Source organism: Papilio machaon, chromosome 5 (assembly GCF_912999745.1).
Source record: "Papilio machaon chromosome 5, ilPapMach1.1, whole genome shotgun sequence".
Taxonomy (NCBI): domain Eukaryota; kingdom Metazoa; phylum Arthropoda; class Insecta; order Lepidoptera; family Papilionidae; genus Papilio; species Papilio machaon.
The window spans coordinates 9,063,743-9,080,836 of NC_059990.1; the positions used below are offsets into that span (position 1 = coordinate 9,063,743).

The 17,094-nt window shown below is 37.9% G+C and overlaps 2 protein-coding genes across 2 annotated transcripts; one reads left to right on the forward strand and one right to left on the reverse strand.

Moving 5' to 3' along the window:
* The first annotated feature begins 1,274 nt into the window (after positions 1-1,274).
* Positions 1,275-5,653, forward strand: LOC106709551. Its single transcript, XM_045678059.1, has 11 exons — positions 1,275-1,304; positions 1,374-1,625; positions 1,781-2,030; positions 2,309-2,481; positions 2,651-2,696; positions 2,795-2,903; positions 3,674-3,891; positions 4,076-4,149; positions 4,447-4,601; positions 5,037-5,202; positions 5,417-5,653. Exons 1-11 carry the CDS (start codon positions 1,275-1,277, stop codon positions 5,651-5,653), a joined length of 1,710 nt encoding a protein of 569 aa, XP_045534015.1.
* Positions 5,654-6,399: 746 nt separating this feature from the next.
* On the reverse strand, positions 6,400-15,424 carry LOC106709565 (arylsulfatase I). The gene is made up of 12 exons (XM_045678167.1): positions 15,310-15,424; positions 13,372-13,531; positions 10,315-10,474; positions 9,728-9,822; positions 9,423-9,490; positions 8,920-9,073; positions 8,488-8,645; positions 8,133-8,281; positions 7,551-7,690; positions 7,321-7,477; positions 6,967-7,086; positions 6,400-6,678 (listed from the first exon to the last, which is right to left on the reverse strand). The coding sequence occupies exons 1-12, from the start codon at positions 15,397-15,399 to the stop codon at positions 6,471-6,473; spliced, it is 1,659 nt and encodes a 552-aa protein (XP_045534123.1). The 5' UTR covers positions 15,400-15,424; the 3' UTR covers positions 6,400-6,470.
* Positions 15,425-17,094: the final 1,670 nt, after the last annotated feature.

A 17,094-nucleotide genomic window follows, 5' to 3' on the forward strand; every position in this document is an offset into this window, starting at 1 on the left:
AATTACAAGTAAAACAATTACTTTTAATTACAAATCAAAACACTATTTTTCATTTGCCACCGACTGGTTCTTTTGGGTTCTACCAAAATAACTAGATATAACTTTCCTAACAGCAAGACGTCTGTTTTGAGAAGAGTTCTCGCCTTCATTATGCGCAGTTTTATTCCAATGCTCCGCAAAACTTTGTCGCCTAAACACTTTTCCTAAAGATTGCCATTTTTGTTCAGGACTAATTTGTTTCTCATCGAATGTTTCCTTGCTTCCAGATGGCCGTTCGCCCTATTAAAAAAATATTTTAATGTAAAAAGATTGCAAGCACAAGTCGACAATATTATAAATCTGTTACTTGAATAACTTAGATCTTTGGATAAGTAAATGTAGGCTATTTACTCGTAGTTTTTTCATACATGATAAATAACCGAACTGATCAAAATTTCACATAAGAGAAAAAGAGGAAATTGTAGATTGATATTATTGTTCATAGAAGCAGATTCAGTTCATAGCAGTTATCTCTATATCTACAACTTATTTAATGTGAAATCTTGAACGTTTGTTTAAGTCCTGGTAACAATAAATCTTTTAACACTTGGGACATAACAAAATTATACTAAAGCGGTTATTGTGAGAGATAATTCATTGTATTCATACTTACATCGTTTGATTTGGTAGAGCGAAGCTGACCACGAAAAAAACTCGATATAGATTTCTTCCAATTTTTATGATGTTTAAAAGAATTCAAATCTAAGGTACCGGGCCCATCTGCCGGCACTTTATTTTTGTTATACGTTTCTTCTTCCTTTTTTACCGAATCCTTTTGATACTGTGTACCCTCAGGGCACAACATTTTTTTACTAATATTAGTGCTTTTTATTATTTTGTTTATATGGTAAGTATGTTTAAAAACGTTTAAAAATATTTGCAAGTGTCATAATATTAAGGGCATTTGTTTGAGTTAGAAATGTCAAAATCAAAAATGGAAGATAAGCGTTTTAATATTACAAATTGTTATGAATAGGTTAAATAGACTTTCGAGTTATTTTTCTATTTTACGTTAAAAACTTTGTGCTCCTGGAAATTCAAAAAAAATTGTTGACGGTGGCAACCCCATTCACCTTTATAGATAAGTTTGTTTTTACAGGCTTTACAGATATCATACTTTTGCCTTTTTATGTACAAAGAAAGAGCGGGAAATTGAATCAATTTTTTATGAACTTTACAATTAGTTAGTAATATTTCTTTAAATGCAATAAGATAAAAAACAATTAAAATTAACTATGCAGGCTTTGGCTGTGTCTGCTCCACAGGTATTTAACTGATTTTATTAGAAAATTAACTATATGATTATTTGTAATTGTGTTTAATTGCTTTTACAGGATCTGATTAAAGTGTTGACAAATGAAGCCAACGAAAATTATCTTGGCTCGGTCACTCTATTAAAACAATTGACGGTTGCTGTTGTAAGTACAGTTGTATATTATAAGGATGCTTTTCCGGAGGACAGCTATAATATAGAAAAGTTTAGAGAACTTAAATTACGAATATTGAAGATGAAATGTCGAGATGAATCTGCTCAATTCCTGAGCACAGCGTTAATAAATGCTTTCGACGCATTTGATAAGAAATATGTAAGTAATTCTGTTTGAAAATTAAATATTGAAACTACAAAACCGAACCTCGTTCGATACACTTACGGCGAGAACGCTATTGGGAGTTTTCATAAAGGGATTTTATGACATTATGGCTAATACTACGTAGACTAGAAATCATCTGTATATTTTAGCTACAACGCCTAGCGTTGTGTTTCTACGATGACGAATGTAGGCCGGAGAATTTGGTGGACTATCACATATTTGAGTACACGTACCACGAGGCGGGTGCGAGCTTGCGCGTGCAGTCGGGGCGCGGTAGCAAGCGCGGCCTCGACGACTGCACTTACGCCATGCTGCAGAGCTGCATCGTCTACAACAATGGCTACCAGAAAAAGTTGCCAACATCTTTCGATATAAGCTTGAGACTTTATTACAACGAAGGTAAATGACGTACACCAGGTTATTATATATTGGCATAAAAACATTGTTCGAGTGATACTTTTTACGAGATTTCTCTTAACTTTTAGCTTGTGTTTGATATCGAAGTATAATTGAAACATTATGGACGTTTTTGTTGAAGTTCATCGATGTCGGTGTTAGTTTAAATTGTCGGTAACTGTCGTCGCTAAAAGGCTGTAGTTTATCGCTTGAAGCTGTACATGTAAGCCGATTCTGAAAGTGCTTGTTAGTTCTTTTATCCTATAAAAATATATTTATAGCGGCACCGGAAGACTACCAAGCGCCAGGTTTCCATTGCGGTAACGAGTTCGAGGATCATTTGTCGCAACTGGACATGTCGACTTACTTGTTAGGGCAGGTCGACACGCCTTACCATGGCTTACGCGTCACCTCTTTCTTCAAGGAGGACCTGGGATCCAGTAACGAGGCTATCGTAAGAATAATAATCAGTCCAACGTTAGAATAAGCTAACATTAGCTACATTGGTTAATAAGTAATATGGCTTTATTATGGTGTTTTTTTTTAATTCCGAGCGCACTTTTGGCCTTTTGCGTTCTGAAATCGACACTTTATTCAGTTGATAACGTAAATTTAATTCTCAGGCCTCGCAAAATCCCCCATTGATGACACAAACTCAAGATATTTCCGGTAAGTTATTCATACACTCATTATAATGATATCACTACTTCATTAGTTGGTAAATATAATTTTAATTTTTGTAATTAATGATGATCACTGCGGTGCAGCGTCTTCGTCTCCAGTGGGTTGTGCAGGGTTGAAGGGTGTGCTGGTCTGCCCCTGCGGCCTCGACAGTGACGATCTGACGCGTGACGTCACCTCCCTCATCACTTGCGAGTTAGTTATAGAACTATATATGAATGTCTGATGTAGCTATACTAGGTTTCGCACGCGACTCCGTCTGCGCGGAATAAAAAAAAATAATTTGTAGCCTATGTGTTTTCCAGACTATGCTCTACTATGCCAAATTCATCGAGATCCATTGAGCTATTCTATAGATACCTTCAAACAAACATCCATCCACCTACACCAGGGATACGCTAAGGGGTCCTTAAAGCATTGCTTATTTTCACTCTGTCTTCTTTTATCGACCTAAATTAGAATGAATAATAATTGACCTTAAGTGGATAATTTGGCCATGGGGGGTCTGTGGTAACGGTTCATTTTGGAAAAGGGGTCACTTGTCCAAAATAGTTTGGGGATCCCTGATCTAAACATTCGCATTTATAATATTAGTATTATGTAAATGTGTAACATGCCGCAGTGTCACATGTGGCTGTAGTAAAGTGATCAAGGAATGCAGTTTGCTTCACACCAAACTAAGTTTCATTAATGGTTCGGTCATATCCCGGCCCGCTAATTACCGGAAAAACTCTCAGTTTCTAATTATTATCAAACGTTTCAGTATTAACATTGTACTACAATTTAATAGATTAATCACATTTAATACTGCACTTAGCGTCGATTGATCACTATGGGAGATCCTTAGTGTAGTTTAATCATAGTAATCTTGATGACCATTACTAAAGCTCACTGAGTCTGGGTGATAGCAAGGTTCGCCATAGGACATCATATCATCATCATCTATCTTTCTTGGTGTAACTTAGTTACTGCAAGACGCAGCAGCACGCGGTATGCTTTGGTCTATTGAGGGGTGGGAGCGGGGGCGGGCACTGCTGTGCGACATGCGCAGACGCAGACCCATCTCGTCGTCCCACCTGCCCCCGTCTGGCCACACTGCACGACAAGAGAGAGGTACCACCACTTACAACTTACATTATCTTATACACATTGACTACAATTACATATGAATTAAGTAATTGTGGTCACTGATTGGTACTCTATTAAAATGTATTAATAATAATAATAAAGCCATTTATTTCCATACAGATAAACACAAAATTAAAAAATGAAATAAAATGTACAAAGTAACTTACTTCTATTTGCAATTTTTTACAATTCCTTAATTTAAAAAAGATTTTTTTTTCTTTTAATAAACTAATCTTTAGGAACCCCTCTTCGGGTTAAGACCTCCTCCAAAGACGCCCATTTCTCTCTATCCTGCGCCACCTGTGCCCAGGAAGTGCCGGCTGTTTTCTTTATTTCATCCTCCCATCGTGTAAATAGGTCTTCCTATACCTATTCTTCCTTTTGGTCCATTCTATTAAAATGTATTAAAAGATTCAAAGTTTGTGGTGGCTCGAGGTTAACTGCAAAGCGGGTGCGGTATAAACGCCGCCTCCACATTATTTTACGCCCTGACAATATGTAATTGTGTACTGACCATCGTTTTATACTATTCCGATCCTTTGTAATGTTTGAATGGTATACTACAGGTCACAAATATTAGGCGTTATTTAAAAATAGATTAAAATCTTAGCTTATCCAGAAGTGCAGAATGCGCCTGGTGCTGGCGTGGTGCAGTGCGCGCGGCGCTGTGAGCCTGGCGCCGCTGTGTGCTCTGGGCCTGGCGCAGCGCCATGTGCTCCGTATGCTGCACTATCTGCGCACCAAGCATGTGCTCGCACACGACGAGTATGTCTTCACATACATACATACGTACATACGTACAAGATCGATAGATTGTCTTCCCTTTCTTGTATCCATCCATTATTGGAAAGAAAATACAAATCTTCTATTTATACTAATTTTTCGTTAACGCCACAAACCTTTTTTTTGTCTAGTATTTTCCAAAATCCCCGTTTTGATAGTAGACGTTGTCACACTAGCGAACATGGTACCGTTTTTATAGTATTAGGTGGCAAACGAACAAGCGGTCACTTAAGTTCGCTAAATCAGCGAAGTAACCGCTGCCCAAAGACATCCGCAATTGTAGTTGCGTTGTCTACTTTTAATCGACAGAGGAGAAGTCACACAGAAATGTGCTGTCAGCTATTTCTGCTTCCACAAGCACTCGATACTTTCGTGACTATGAACATACTAACAAATAAAACATTCTCGAACGTTCAGCTGGAACGTACCGCAAAAAGTGAACGAGCCGCGGCTGCGGGAGTTGATGGCGTCGTTCTTCTCCGACCTGAAGTCGGACGTCGTGGAGCGGCTGCTGGAGGAGACGTTCGCATCTCAGGAGAGCCGCCCGGACTCCGCGCCGGACGTACTCAGCCCTTCACAGATGGTACAGCTCGTGTCAATCATCTTGGCGGCTCTAGTTCCCTCACATCGCGTTATTAAGTTTATTTTTGCGTATTTTTAACCTCACATTGTAACCGTCTGCAACTTAAACAGTTTGACCGATTTAGAAGATTGAAGTGGTGTTGGTCGGATATTAAGAGTATCGTTTGTTCTACTGATTTATTAGCTTTGTTAAGAGTTATTGCCTGTTATATCAGGCGAGTCTTCGCGAGGCTACAGGCGTCAGTCGCGTGGTCAAGTCGCAGCCGTCGACCGCCGCCAGCGAGCTGCTGCAGCAATACCGGGAGGCTTTGACCCCCACCCTGGGGGATGATCCCCTCGCAGACACGCTGGCCGACATGGGCCTCGGCAGCAACAAGCGGAAACTGGAACCAGACACCACCACTCTCCGGTCCATGGTCAAATCTAAAAGATCTCGGAGGACGTTTGAGTAATCTCATTTCTGGAATGCATTTTTTTAGTTGGTTTTGTTTTAATGCTGCAAAAGACTTGATTAAAGATATTTATAAATTTTTGTTTTTTTTTTATTTAACTACTAGCTGTCGAAATTTACGACGGGTTTAAACCGAACGACTGATAAAGACATCGTTCTGTTTCTTCAAAGGGAAATAAAATTAAAACGATCCTTTTTAAATTAACATTTAATATAACAGTTTAAAATATATCTACGTAATTATTTTTTTGTCCTTCAACATTATAAAAAACTATAAACAAGATACGAGATCTTATGGACAAACAGATTTGTTATTTTTTATAGTTATTCTTAAATTAACAATCTAAATGCATTTATTGAAAATCATACAATAAAAGCCGAAGCCTCAATATTATTTTAATTTCTTACAACTTAGATTAAATTACAAATTCATACAACAATTACTACTACATTATTGTCTTATTTTCTCTTATTAGTAAAGGAAATCAATGTTTTTAAGTTTGTCCATCTACCATACTCAGATTTGTAATTAAGGGAACATTAAAGCTACCATTAAACGTTTCTTAGTACAGCAATAACGTGCTTAAACGAAGTATGCTTATTAAACCATTGATCAAATTGTAACTTTGTTACGTTGTTCTATAAAGGTCTGATGTAATCCCGAAAAATGTGACTATTTTTTTTTTCAAAATCAAAACTATACGCTTACACTACTATATGCTATCACAGTATTTATAGTGAGCGATAAATTGGCTAAAATGAACTAGGCACAAATTAGCACCACTCATAGCCAGTCCACGTATAAAGAGGTGAGTGAATTAAATGAAATTGAAGGGCTTGGTGTGGCAATGGCGCTGCGTGGGGTCGAGGTCGCAGGAGAGGGGCAGGTAGTCCCCGAAGTTGGTGTAGAGATGTCCCCACAGGCGGGGGTCAGCGCGGGGCTCGCGCGCGCGCACCAGCGCCGGCACCGACGTGCGGTTCATCAGCTCCAGCTCCACCAACATACGGCGCAGTATCACCGGCTCACTGAAATATTACATTTCTTACCCAACAAGTAACTAGCGAGTAGCTTTCTATTCTTCAGGGCGAGTGTCATTTAAATTAAACTAACTTTTACCAGCGACTCCGTCCGCGCGGAATAAAAAAAATGCACACAAGATAAAAAAAGTTCCTATGTCAGTCTCCTAGTTCTAAGCTACCTTCCCATCAATTTTCAGCTAAATCAGTTCGACCGATCTTGAGTTATAAATACTGTAACTAACACGACTTTTTTTTTATATATAGATGATGTTAGATTTGTGAGAAGATATTTACAGATCCGCCAGGTTCCTCCTCTCGCAGGGGTCCTCCTCGATGTTGAAGAGGCAGGGCGCGGCGAGCGGCCGGCAAGGGATTGGAGTTACACTCGCGTTGCAACGCAATGTCGCTTCTTTTCTGTATTAATTACATGACATATATTAATACGAGTAACCACGAGCTATCCGCAGCCGGGAAAAAAACTTATTTACTACGAAAAATACTTTAAAAGCGAGTAAAAGTAAGAAGGCGCGTTTTAATCAACGATTGTAAGACAACTGTAATAATTTTTAACATGAAAATTATAAATAGTCTTTTGAAATTAAAGTATAAATTTTTGAATTAGAAATTAAAAATTACAGTACGTGGTACCTGAGAGCTAAAATAATGTTATCAGCGGGCAGCAGACCGAGGTGTTGCAGCGCGCGGCCCGCGTCGCTGTCGCGCACTTGCCCCGGTGCGTACTCGCCCCCCTCCCCCTCCCCGCTCGGTCCGTACCAGTCGTCCCACGCACCGTTGTAATTCGTACCTTAAAACAATAACAATACTAACCGTGGGTTTTCACTGCTGCGACACTGGTATTGGCACATTGAATAAAATACCTTTGTGCAGTTTCCACTGGTCCACCGTGATGGCGGCGCTGCCATAGATATCGTCAATGTTGTGCAGCACAGAGGTGCGCGGGGAGGGCAGGTCTCCCGACAGCGCCTCCCACTGGTTCATACCGTCGATAGAGTCGCAGCTGTACGTACATAATATAACAAAAATCATTTAAATTTATGTAGGATTGAACTATTATAACTGTGTCAAAAACTATATCGAGGGGTGAAAGGCTATTTGTTTTAAGCGACATTTTATATATATATTATATAAGGCTATTTGTTTTAAGCGACATTTTATATATATATTATATAAGGCTATTTGTTTTAAGCGACATTTTATATATATATTATATATATATAAATGTCGCTTAAAACAAATAGCCTTTCACCCCTCGATATGGTTGTCAAAAATGCAGTGTGTGTGTCACTGACCTCTATAGCTACTGCTGCTAAAAGCGCGAGTTAATGTTATTGTCAGCTTATTTTGACTCAATATACAAAGACATATTATGTCAAAAATACCGCGACTATGCAGTTATTGCCTGTTCAGTTGTATATGTAGGTGAGTGGTGTTAAGTGCACCTATAGTTGGCGCCCGCAGCCGCCAGCAGTGTGGGCAGCCAGTCCACGAGGTGCAGGCGCTGGCGAACAACGCGCGGGGACACGCGTAGTCCAGAGCTCCACAACACGCCCGCGCCGCGCACACCTCCCTCCCACAGAGTGTTCTTCACCTGGCACACAGGGTCACCTCAACATCATATGGCAATTATAGGTGTGACTACAGAAATTACATACAAGCACACATATTTAAATATAAACACAACATCTTAAATACTATGTCATAATTTTTAGAATGAAAAAAAAATAGTTTTCGTTCGTAAACTACAGTAACGTTTTCTTGTATGAATTATGAGGTTATAAACTTGTTGGTACTTACGCCCCTCAATGGGTAGTTGGAAGCGGCGTTGTCGTTGAAGCCCGCGGCGGCGCCCCCGTTGTCCGTAGTGAACAGGATGATGGAGTGCTCCAGCATGTTCCGCTGCTGCAGCGCTTGCACCACCTTGCCCACTGACTCGTCCAGCTTCGACACCATGGCTGCAGTGAGAATTAACATAAGTCAGTTCCCTTCTTAACGGTACCCATATATCAGTTCCAACGAAAGAATAGAAAGAAGGATAGACGATAGCATGGATAAATGAGCTTTTGTAGTAACAAGTTACAAGTAATGTAAATTTCAATTCAATCGGAAGTGGAAGGAATCGACACTTCTACAAGTTTTAAAAATAACGTTGAAGAATTCCGTAGCATTCTGAAGTCTGAAGTCTACACTAGAATTTTTTGAAAATAAGATCGAAACGAAGTGTCGTACCGGCGAACTTCTGACGTTGGAAGGGGCGGATGTGCCCGAATTTGTCAATGGCGGAGTCTGGCGCGCGCAGGAACTCTGCGGGGTTGCCGCTGTGCACCGCCGAGTGCGCCACCGTCAGGAACAGCGGCGCGCTCGCGTTGTGCGACATTATCACCTGACACCGGCACTTTGCTTTACACACGCTTTACACGCTTTACACTCTTTACACGCTTTACACGCTTTACACTCTTTACACGCTTTACACGCTTTACAGTACAACACATTTATTTCCTGCCCAATACGGTGAAACGTCACTCGACGCTCACAATGCAATTAAGGCGAATACATGTCATAAAATATGTGCTGAATTATCTCTTGGTGGCAGTATCCTCTACAATATTTGATCCTAAATGGGAAGCCAATTTAATTCTTTAACTGAATGACTCTTAACAATGTTAATAGAAATAATATTTTGTAACCGAATGAATGAATGAATCAATAGTAAACTATCTCAAGCTATTTACCCTCACTGCTTCGTTGGTGTAGACGTCTGTCGCGTACTGCCCGAACAAGTCGTGAGCCACTTCAAACCCTGAGGACATGTCGCTGAAAATTTATTATTGCTTCAGGTGTAAAATTTTGGGAAAGTAAATACCCTAATTTGACATTATACTAGGTTTTGTATGAAATTGTATTTTATTGATAAAAATATGCGTCTCATTAGTAACAATAAATAAATGATTTAAACCAAGTAACAAATTAAAAGATAAATTTATGAATTGGAGGGGGATTAATTCGAATTCATAAAATAATTTATGTTATCACTCACCACGTCTGAAATCGAATCCCCAGGAGCCGAATTCAAAAGACGTGTGATCGTACATGTCTATCCTGCCCGTCCAAAACCCGAGGTGAGTATCGAACCTGACAACAATATTATTTGAATTTTAATTCATTCACTCAAATGGTTGCTGGTAACCATCTTATTATTTAATTAAAAAGCTTAAATATATTGTGTGTTCATACTGTAAAGTGAACCGAAACAGTAGCGAAGTGAAACTTGCAACACATCTAGTTACGAAAAAGAAGCTAAAACGGAACGCAGTTTTCTCCAGATTACAAACGGTTAGTCATAATGAGTCTGTCTGCAGAAGTTAGTGGCGTGTTCGCGGCGCTATGAGCAATATTTATATCATTTACCCTAGCTTGCCCACGACTGTTTATAGAAATAATAATCAATTGTAAAAGAGCTCGTAGACCTTTAACTTTAGATTAAGGATGACGCTAGTACAGTCGTCAAAATGTCGTTGCACACGGCATATCGAATGTTAGTGACTGTTCTATTCTTTTTTGGGTAACTAATCTGTAGTCGTATATTACTTTGTGTAGAAGGGGAAAAGGGTGAGTGGGTATTACCCTCTGTTGAGCGGTAGGTAGTCGCGCTTGTAGCTGCCAAGGTGCCATTTGCCGACGAGGTGTGTGCGATAGCCAAGCTCGCGCAGGTACTCCGGCAGCAGCTTCTCCGACAGCGGCAGTCCGCGCGGCTCCGTACCGTAGATTACGCCATGCTGCATGCCTGCGGTATCAATAAGCCGGATGGAATTTCCCATATACGAATCAAACGACAACATCACTCGCCTAAATGATTCAATTCTTTTGGCTACAGGCGGTCACAATTGATGTACGCAAACCAACATTACAAGATATTTACGCGCGAGAAACATTACCCTCCTGAGTCAGCCGGAAAAAAAATAACTGACGAATTTCGTCTTCCAAATATATCACATATATTACGTTTATTTGGAAGACGAGAACCTGTTGTATTGACCGTAAATAGAATGTGTAAGCTGGAACTCAAGTTTAGAATGAATAAACTACTGCGTAAAAAGTTCATTTCCATATTCATTGTCGTTCATATACGTGTTAGCTTGTTATTTACTCTGTTACCCAATAGCTTACGTGATTTATGCTTAGTTAACATAATCGAGGAACAAAATGTAATAATTCAAGTTTTTTCGAGTAAGAAACTTCAAGCTGTTTGTTATTTTTATCATATATGATGAGGTCATTCATCTAAAGCCCGTTACACACCTTTACTTGTAACAGTCGAACTGTAAAGTTAAAACTTACGTTTGTAGGCAACATTTTAATGGTCAGTTAATCTGTATGATGGGCCTAGCACAAATATTTATAACAATTGCGTTTGTGACGTCATCGTCAATTATGTCAAAATTAGTATGTTTATGGTGTACTAAATTCCCGATAGACGCTCAAAGGGCGCTTCACTTATTTAAATATAAATTTTGTTGATACGATGACGATGGTCACAAATATTCGTGCTAGGCCCATAGTTCTATATTTTGCATACACTCTGTGATAACTGAGGTGCCAAAGGATTATTTTTTTTTTCTCTACTTTTCCAACCTCTTCTAATAATATCCGATTGAGAAGGCGCAGAGAATATTATGTTATGATAAATATTTGTCACTTAAATACAGTCGCTAACAAAAGCCGCTTTACGTTTATAAGTTTACCTATTAGCGTCCTTGGTACAAAACACATAAAAACAAGTTATTTCAACCAGCTTTACGCATAATTAATGAACTATCTTCGTTCATAGCGAAAGTTTTTCAACTTAGAATACCTTAGTACCGTTAACTTTAGCTTCTACTAAGTATAGTAAAACTTGTGTCGTATTTAACCACTAATAGTAATGTATCATTAATTTCTTGGCAATGAGATTATATCTTTCACAATCTAATAAAAAAAAACTACGTTACTAAATTCTAATGTAGCTTTCTTCTAATGGTAAAATATTTTTTATAATGGGTCCAGTAGTTTTTGAGTTTATTTGTTACATACAAAATTACAAATCTTTCCTCTTTATAAGTATAGATAACAACATTGTGTGACCTATCTGTCACATTAATTAGTTGATAAATGTATCAGAATAATTGATAGCGTCATATTGAGTAGACAATGTCCGACATTTAATGCTAAAGTAAACAGTAAATATAATATCAGAAGTTTAAATAATAAAAATTATATTAAATTATACAGCAAACAAAAAGAATATATTTGACTTAGCAGATTTTTTAAGGTAGATTATTTTAACGTTCTTAGAATACCTTGATGTTTTTTTAATATCCAACGGTTTGGCAGCGTATCGAGTACAAACATAGAGACAAAAAAGATGGTAATATAAATATATATTATATATATTTAATTTATATATGGTAATATAAATCTTAATATATATAAATCTCGTGTCACAATGTTTGTCCTCAATGGACTCCTAAACCACTTAACCGATTATAATAAAATTCGCACACCATGTGCAGTTCGATCCAACTTGAGAGATAGGATAGTTTAAATCTCAAATTATAGTCGCAATTTTAATTTATTGCTAATTATTTGTCTGTTATTATTTGACAGTCACAATTATCTGTTAACTCCAAATGATTCTAACAGATGTCGATACCTTTCGACTGGGTTGAGTAAGTAATCAATAGATGGCGCTGCTATGGTAAATCTACGAACGTGTCATATAAGCTTATTAACTGCGCGCAGACGGAGTCGCGGGCGACAGCTAGTATATTATATATATTTACATTTAATATATTATATATATTTATATTACCATCTTTTTTCCGTTAGCATCGTTTTATTTAGACCGTTGACCTTATAACTTTCTTTAACATTCATAAATATTTTTGCGACGATCTCATGATAATATTATAGAAAGAACAATAACGTTTTTGTTTATCCTCAAAAGTTACTCATAGAAAAACATTAACAACTTAAGGTCTTTTTTATAAATACCTTTACGATTTGTAACCATGCAGTATTGTGTATTATACACGTAAAGGTAATGAAGCATTGTTTTAGTACAGTAACGTACAAAAGGGTTACGGCCTATAATTGTGTTGTTACTTTTTTTTAACGGGTGATTGTATTTATGATATAAGTACAGTCATGTACAATATTGAAACAATTAATTTTTCGGATTTTAATAGGATCAATTGTTTTTTTATTGAGCGTATACTGATTAGTAAAAACAAAAGTTTTTTTTGTTGAGCATCGACTCGAATGATCCAAAAGCTAAATAAATAGTAAGGAATTATATCAGCGAAGAGTTTCGCGGGATAAGATATCCATTTGACGTGGAACAACTCCTCTACATTCAGATATACTCGTTTACATTATTAATATCGCATAAATATATTTAAGCATACAACCATAATTATCTCCTGAATACGTATTTATTGGCACACCCTCGCACTGGTTAGAAAACCATCGATTTATATTTCCTACATTAGTTTATACAGCAAAAAGTAAAATTGTGAAAGACCTAGTCACGCAGAACCGCCTTTTCTACAGCTTGTCTTGTATATTTCGACTCGCGAGACTATAAATTTTGCTTGCAGCCAATGGCTTGGGAAAAAGGATGTTAAAATAGTTATATGCACTTACCAGTGTGTATGGGGTACTTGCCGGTCATGAGGGCGGCGCGTGAAGGCGTGCAGATGGGCGTGACGTAGTAGTTGTTGAGCACGAGACCCGACCATGCCAGCGCGTCGATGTTCGGCGTCGGGATTTGGTTAGAGCCATGGAAAGATACATCGTTCCAACCCTGGAACACCACAAACAATTTTAAAAATGTTTAAAGGTTTATAATAAAAGGTTTCAAGGGTACGAAATCTTACTAGAATTATAAATGCTACATTTTAAATGTATGGATGGGTGTTTGTTATTACGTATATCTTCAGAATTGCTTAACGGATCTCACTGAAATTAGGCATAAATAGAGAACTTGGTCAGGAAGAACACATAGGCTACTAATTTATTTATTTAAATTCCGCGCGGACAGAATCGCGGGCGACAGCTAGTTTATTTGCGTCTTAATTGCAGCCTTAAATTAGTAACAAAACATTTTTTTTGTTTCATAGCAGAGTTAACAGTTGACACAGTTGTTATAATTAGGTTTTTATGGGAAAATAAACCATAATTTTTGGTTTTATGATGCTCGGGAAAGCCTACCTATACATTTTATATCAACTCATTTGCAAGAATTTAAAAGCTATGGTGAAATGTTCCAAATTATTACGCGTCTTAGTTTCTCTATCGATTGTTCAAAGTATTGGATAAATGCCAAGTGACGTCACTTACATCTTTCAGATGTATTTTAAAGCAAGGGTGCAAGGGGCGCTGGAAGCCTGGACGCCAGGACTTAGTGGCGCCCGGGCACATAGCCTTGGAAGGCGCCAACTAATGAACGTATCACTTATAGGGGTGCTAGGCTGACTTTAGAACCGGGCGCCTAACACGGTTAAGACGGCCCTGACATCTTAAATAATACAGCAAGTAGCTAAAGAAGTAATGTGAACAAATAATTTTTAAATCAATAAATTAATTTTAGTATAAAAAATCATTAAACTTTATAAACAAAAATGGATTTCTCCACTTTGCTATTTTGACAGTTGGGTTAATCGCAGACCCAGGATTATTAAGGGTACTCTTCTGAATTTAATTACGGCAATATCATAACAATTTTTTGGAAAAAGGCGGGAGTCATATTTTTAAAGTGAGCTCAACTGTTATTTGTTTAAGTAAAAAATAGGTGTAGTTGACAAGTTAAACTAGTTTTTATATATCAAAAATCCACGGATTGCCTCCAAAGTGAAGACTGGCCTCCACAAAACAAAGTCTTGCCTTGTAAACCGTTACGTCATTTGAATTGCAAGTTAGACAACACCGTTGCAATACTAGTATTTTGGTTCATAATGTTTTCAACACATCTTTATATTCACCGTGCATACAGTGCTGTTGTTTTTTTTTTTCTAATAAATACGTCCAAATTACTGTGTTTTAAAGAAATTGGAAGTCGATCGAGTTGATCTACCAATAAAATCAATGTCTATGTTTTCTATGCGTACCTAAAACAATGTTTAGATTTTGATGAAATATAGGACTTTTTTTAGAAAAACATAAAATGAAAACTTTAATTCGATTTGACGAATTTTTTACTTCCAAAATAGCATATTATACTTTTTATATATTTTGCTTTGCCTTGGTAAAGCATGCCTACATCTTACTAATATTATGAATGCGAAAGTTTAGATGGATGGATGGATGGATATTTGTTAGAAGGTATCTCCGGAACTTTGGCACAGATGTTGAACATAGTCTGGAAGACTTGTTTTTTTTATTAATTACGCACGGACGGAGTCGCAGGCGACAGCTAGATGATTATAAATAATAGAATTAACTATTGTGAGCTTTATAGTTCCAGATAGTCTCAATTTATTTTTTATTTTAATATGGAAAAGGAATGATAGATAACTTATTTTCTACTACTAAATTACTTACTAAATGAGGTATTCTTGTGATAAAATGAATATAAAAACGTACCAAATCGTCAGCAATAATGAGTATGATATGGGGCCGGTCTGACGCACGACACAATGTCGCCAGAGCTAAGAGACACAAAACACGCGTCATCTCGTCGCCGAGAGCGTGCAACGACTGCAATCCAGAGTATAGTAAATATATACACTAGTAAACAAACTAGATGCGTAAATCAGCTCTGAACCGGTTCAAAAGTTCACCTCACATTACGTTGAGCTACAGCTCAACAAAAACATTGGCAGCTTACGACTCAGTGCAATGAACTTACAATAACTAAGAAAGCCGACGAGCCGTGAGTCAGCCGGCGTAATTATGCGCTCGTGGCTTGTTGAAACATATCGTGCCTCTTATCAATGTCAATTAAAAAACAATGTCAAACAAAATGCACTAAAAAGAAACAAAATAATGACATGAAAACTTCTTTCTTTCTTTCTTCTCTCTTTCAAAAACCCTCTAAACTCTAAAGAAAGTTCTCTTCTTTCTTGTAACAAGTCTATATTGTATAATTATTGTTATTTCGCAGTCGGTGTCGGCCTAAGTAGGGACATAAATATAAGTTTATATACACTTAGCGGCACAATTAACCGCCCACCCTTTTAAAGTGGCAAATTTTGATGTTATCGCAGTTGTAAGTTATTGGGAATAAATAAGTCAAGTGTGAAAGAAATGTAGTGACGAAAAAATTACAAACTACCCACTTACCTTTGTTTTTTTACGCATAAGTTGTGTGAAAGGATAAATATCGAACTTCGTCTCATTATCGTTATCGTTGCCATACTGCTTACATTGCTTCAGTGGCATTAAAAGTAACAAATTTGAGTTTGTTTTGGTTTCGTAACTTAAAGCTAGTGTTTGGATATCACAAACATGCCATTTGATGCGAATTCAGTGGCGAGAGCCGTCGCTCTTATCGACGAAGGGTTTAGTCAGCGTTAAGTGGTGCGGAAGCTTGGTGTCGCACGTACCACCTTAAGGGATGCAGTGAAACGGTTTCGGGAAACTGGCTCTTATGAGCGAAGACCAGGACAGGGCCGAAAAAGTTGCACCTCCTTCGTGACGACCGATTTCTTGTGACCAATGTTCTAAGAAATCGGTTCACTACAGCTGTTGAGGCACGAAACCAACTTCGTGAGGTTTGCAATGTTCAAGTGAGTGAAAGAACAGTGAGAAGAAGACTAGGAGAGAATGCCCTTGGAGCTTTTCGACCATCTCGAGTGCCACAATTGCTCGTAGGCCACCGGAGAGAAAGACTTCGTTTTTCCCGAGAGCACGCCGAATGGAATATGCAACAATGGAAGAATGTTATGTTTACTGACGAGACAAGAATATGCTTGCACGGTCCTGACGTTCGCCAGCGTGTATGCAGACGCAAGAATGAAAGGTTTGCACCATGTACTGTTGTGGAAACAGTAGGTTACCACTAGTGATGCAACGGATGTCTGTTTCCGTTTCCGCAAGTGCGGAAGTTCCGCATGCTTTTCAACATCCGTTTCTGCTTCTGTTTCCGCAACTTTTATAACGGAGATAAAACGGAACTTTACGACGGCTGAGAGATCCCAATGCGCGGCGCGAGACGCGCAGTCCTTGTGTGTCCTTTCGGCACTTGTCGCATTTGTTTGTTTACGTACTTTTTCGTGAATTTAAGCGCGTAATATTTTCTGCTGCTGTTTGAAACAATCAGTTTCTCTTGCTGGAGTTAACTGTCTAGTTGTTGTCCATATAAAATTTGACAACTGGCAAAATGTGACTATTTCATACTAACGAGTTATTAAATGTACTTTTGAATAA

Excerpts from the sequence above, each read along its gene's own strand:
- LOC106709551 (XM_045678059.1), top strand. The coding sequence starts at position 1,275 with ATGCAGGCTTTGGCTGTGTCTGCTCCACAG. Across the intron at positions 4,150-4,446 it reads GCGCCACCTGTGCCCAGGAA|CTTATCCAGAAGTGCAGAAT; the intron begins GTGCCGGCTGTT and ends TTAAAATCTTAG. Across the intron at positions 4,602-5,036 it reads CATGTGCTCGCACACGACGA|CTGGAACGTACCGCAAAAAG; the intron begins GTATGTCTTCAC and ends TCGAACGTTCAG.
- LOC106709565 (XM_045678167.1), bottom strand. The coding sequence starts at position 15,399 with ATGACGCGTGTTTTGTGTCTCTTAGCTCTGGCGACATTGTGTCGTGCG. Across the intron at positions 7,691-8,132 it reads GCTGCGGGCGCCAACTATAG|CTGCGACTCTATCGACGGTA; the intron begins GTGCACTTAACA and ends ATGTACGTACAG. Across the intron at positions 6,679-6,966 it reads AGGAGGAACCTGGCGGATCT|TGAGCCGGTGATACTGCGCC; the intron begins GTAAATATCTTC and ends GTAATATTTCAG.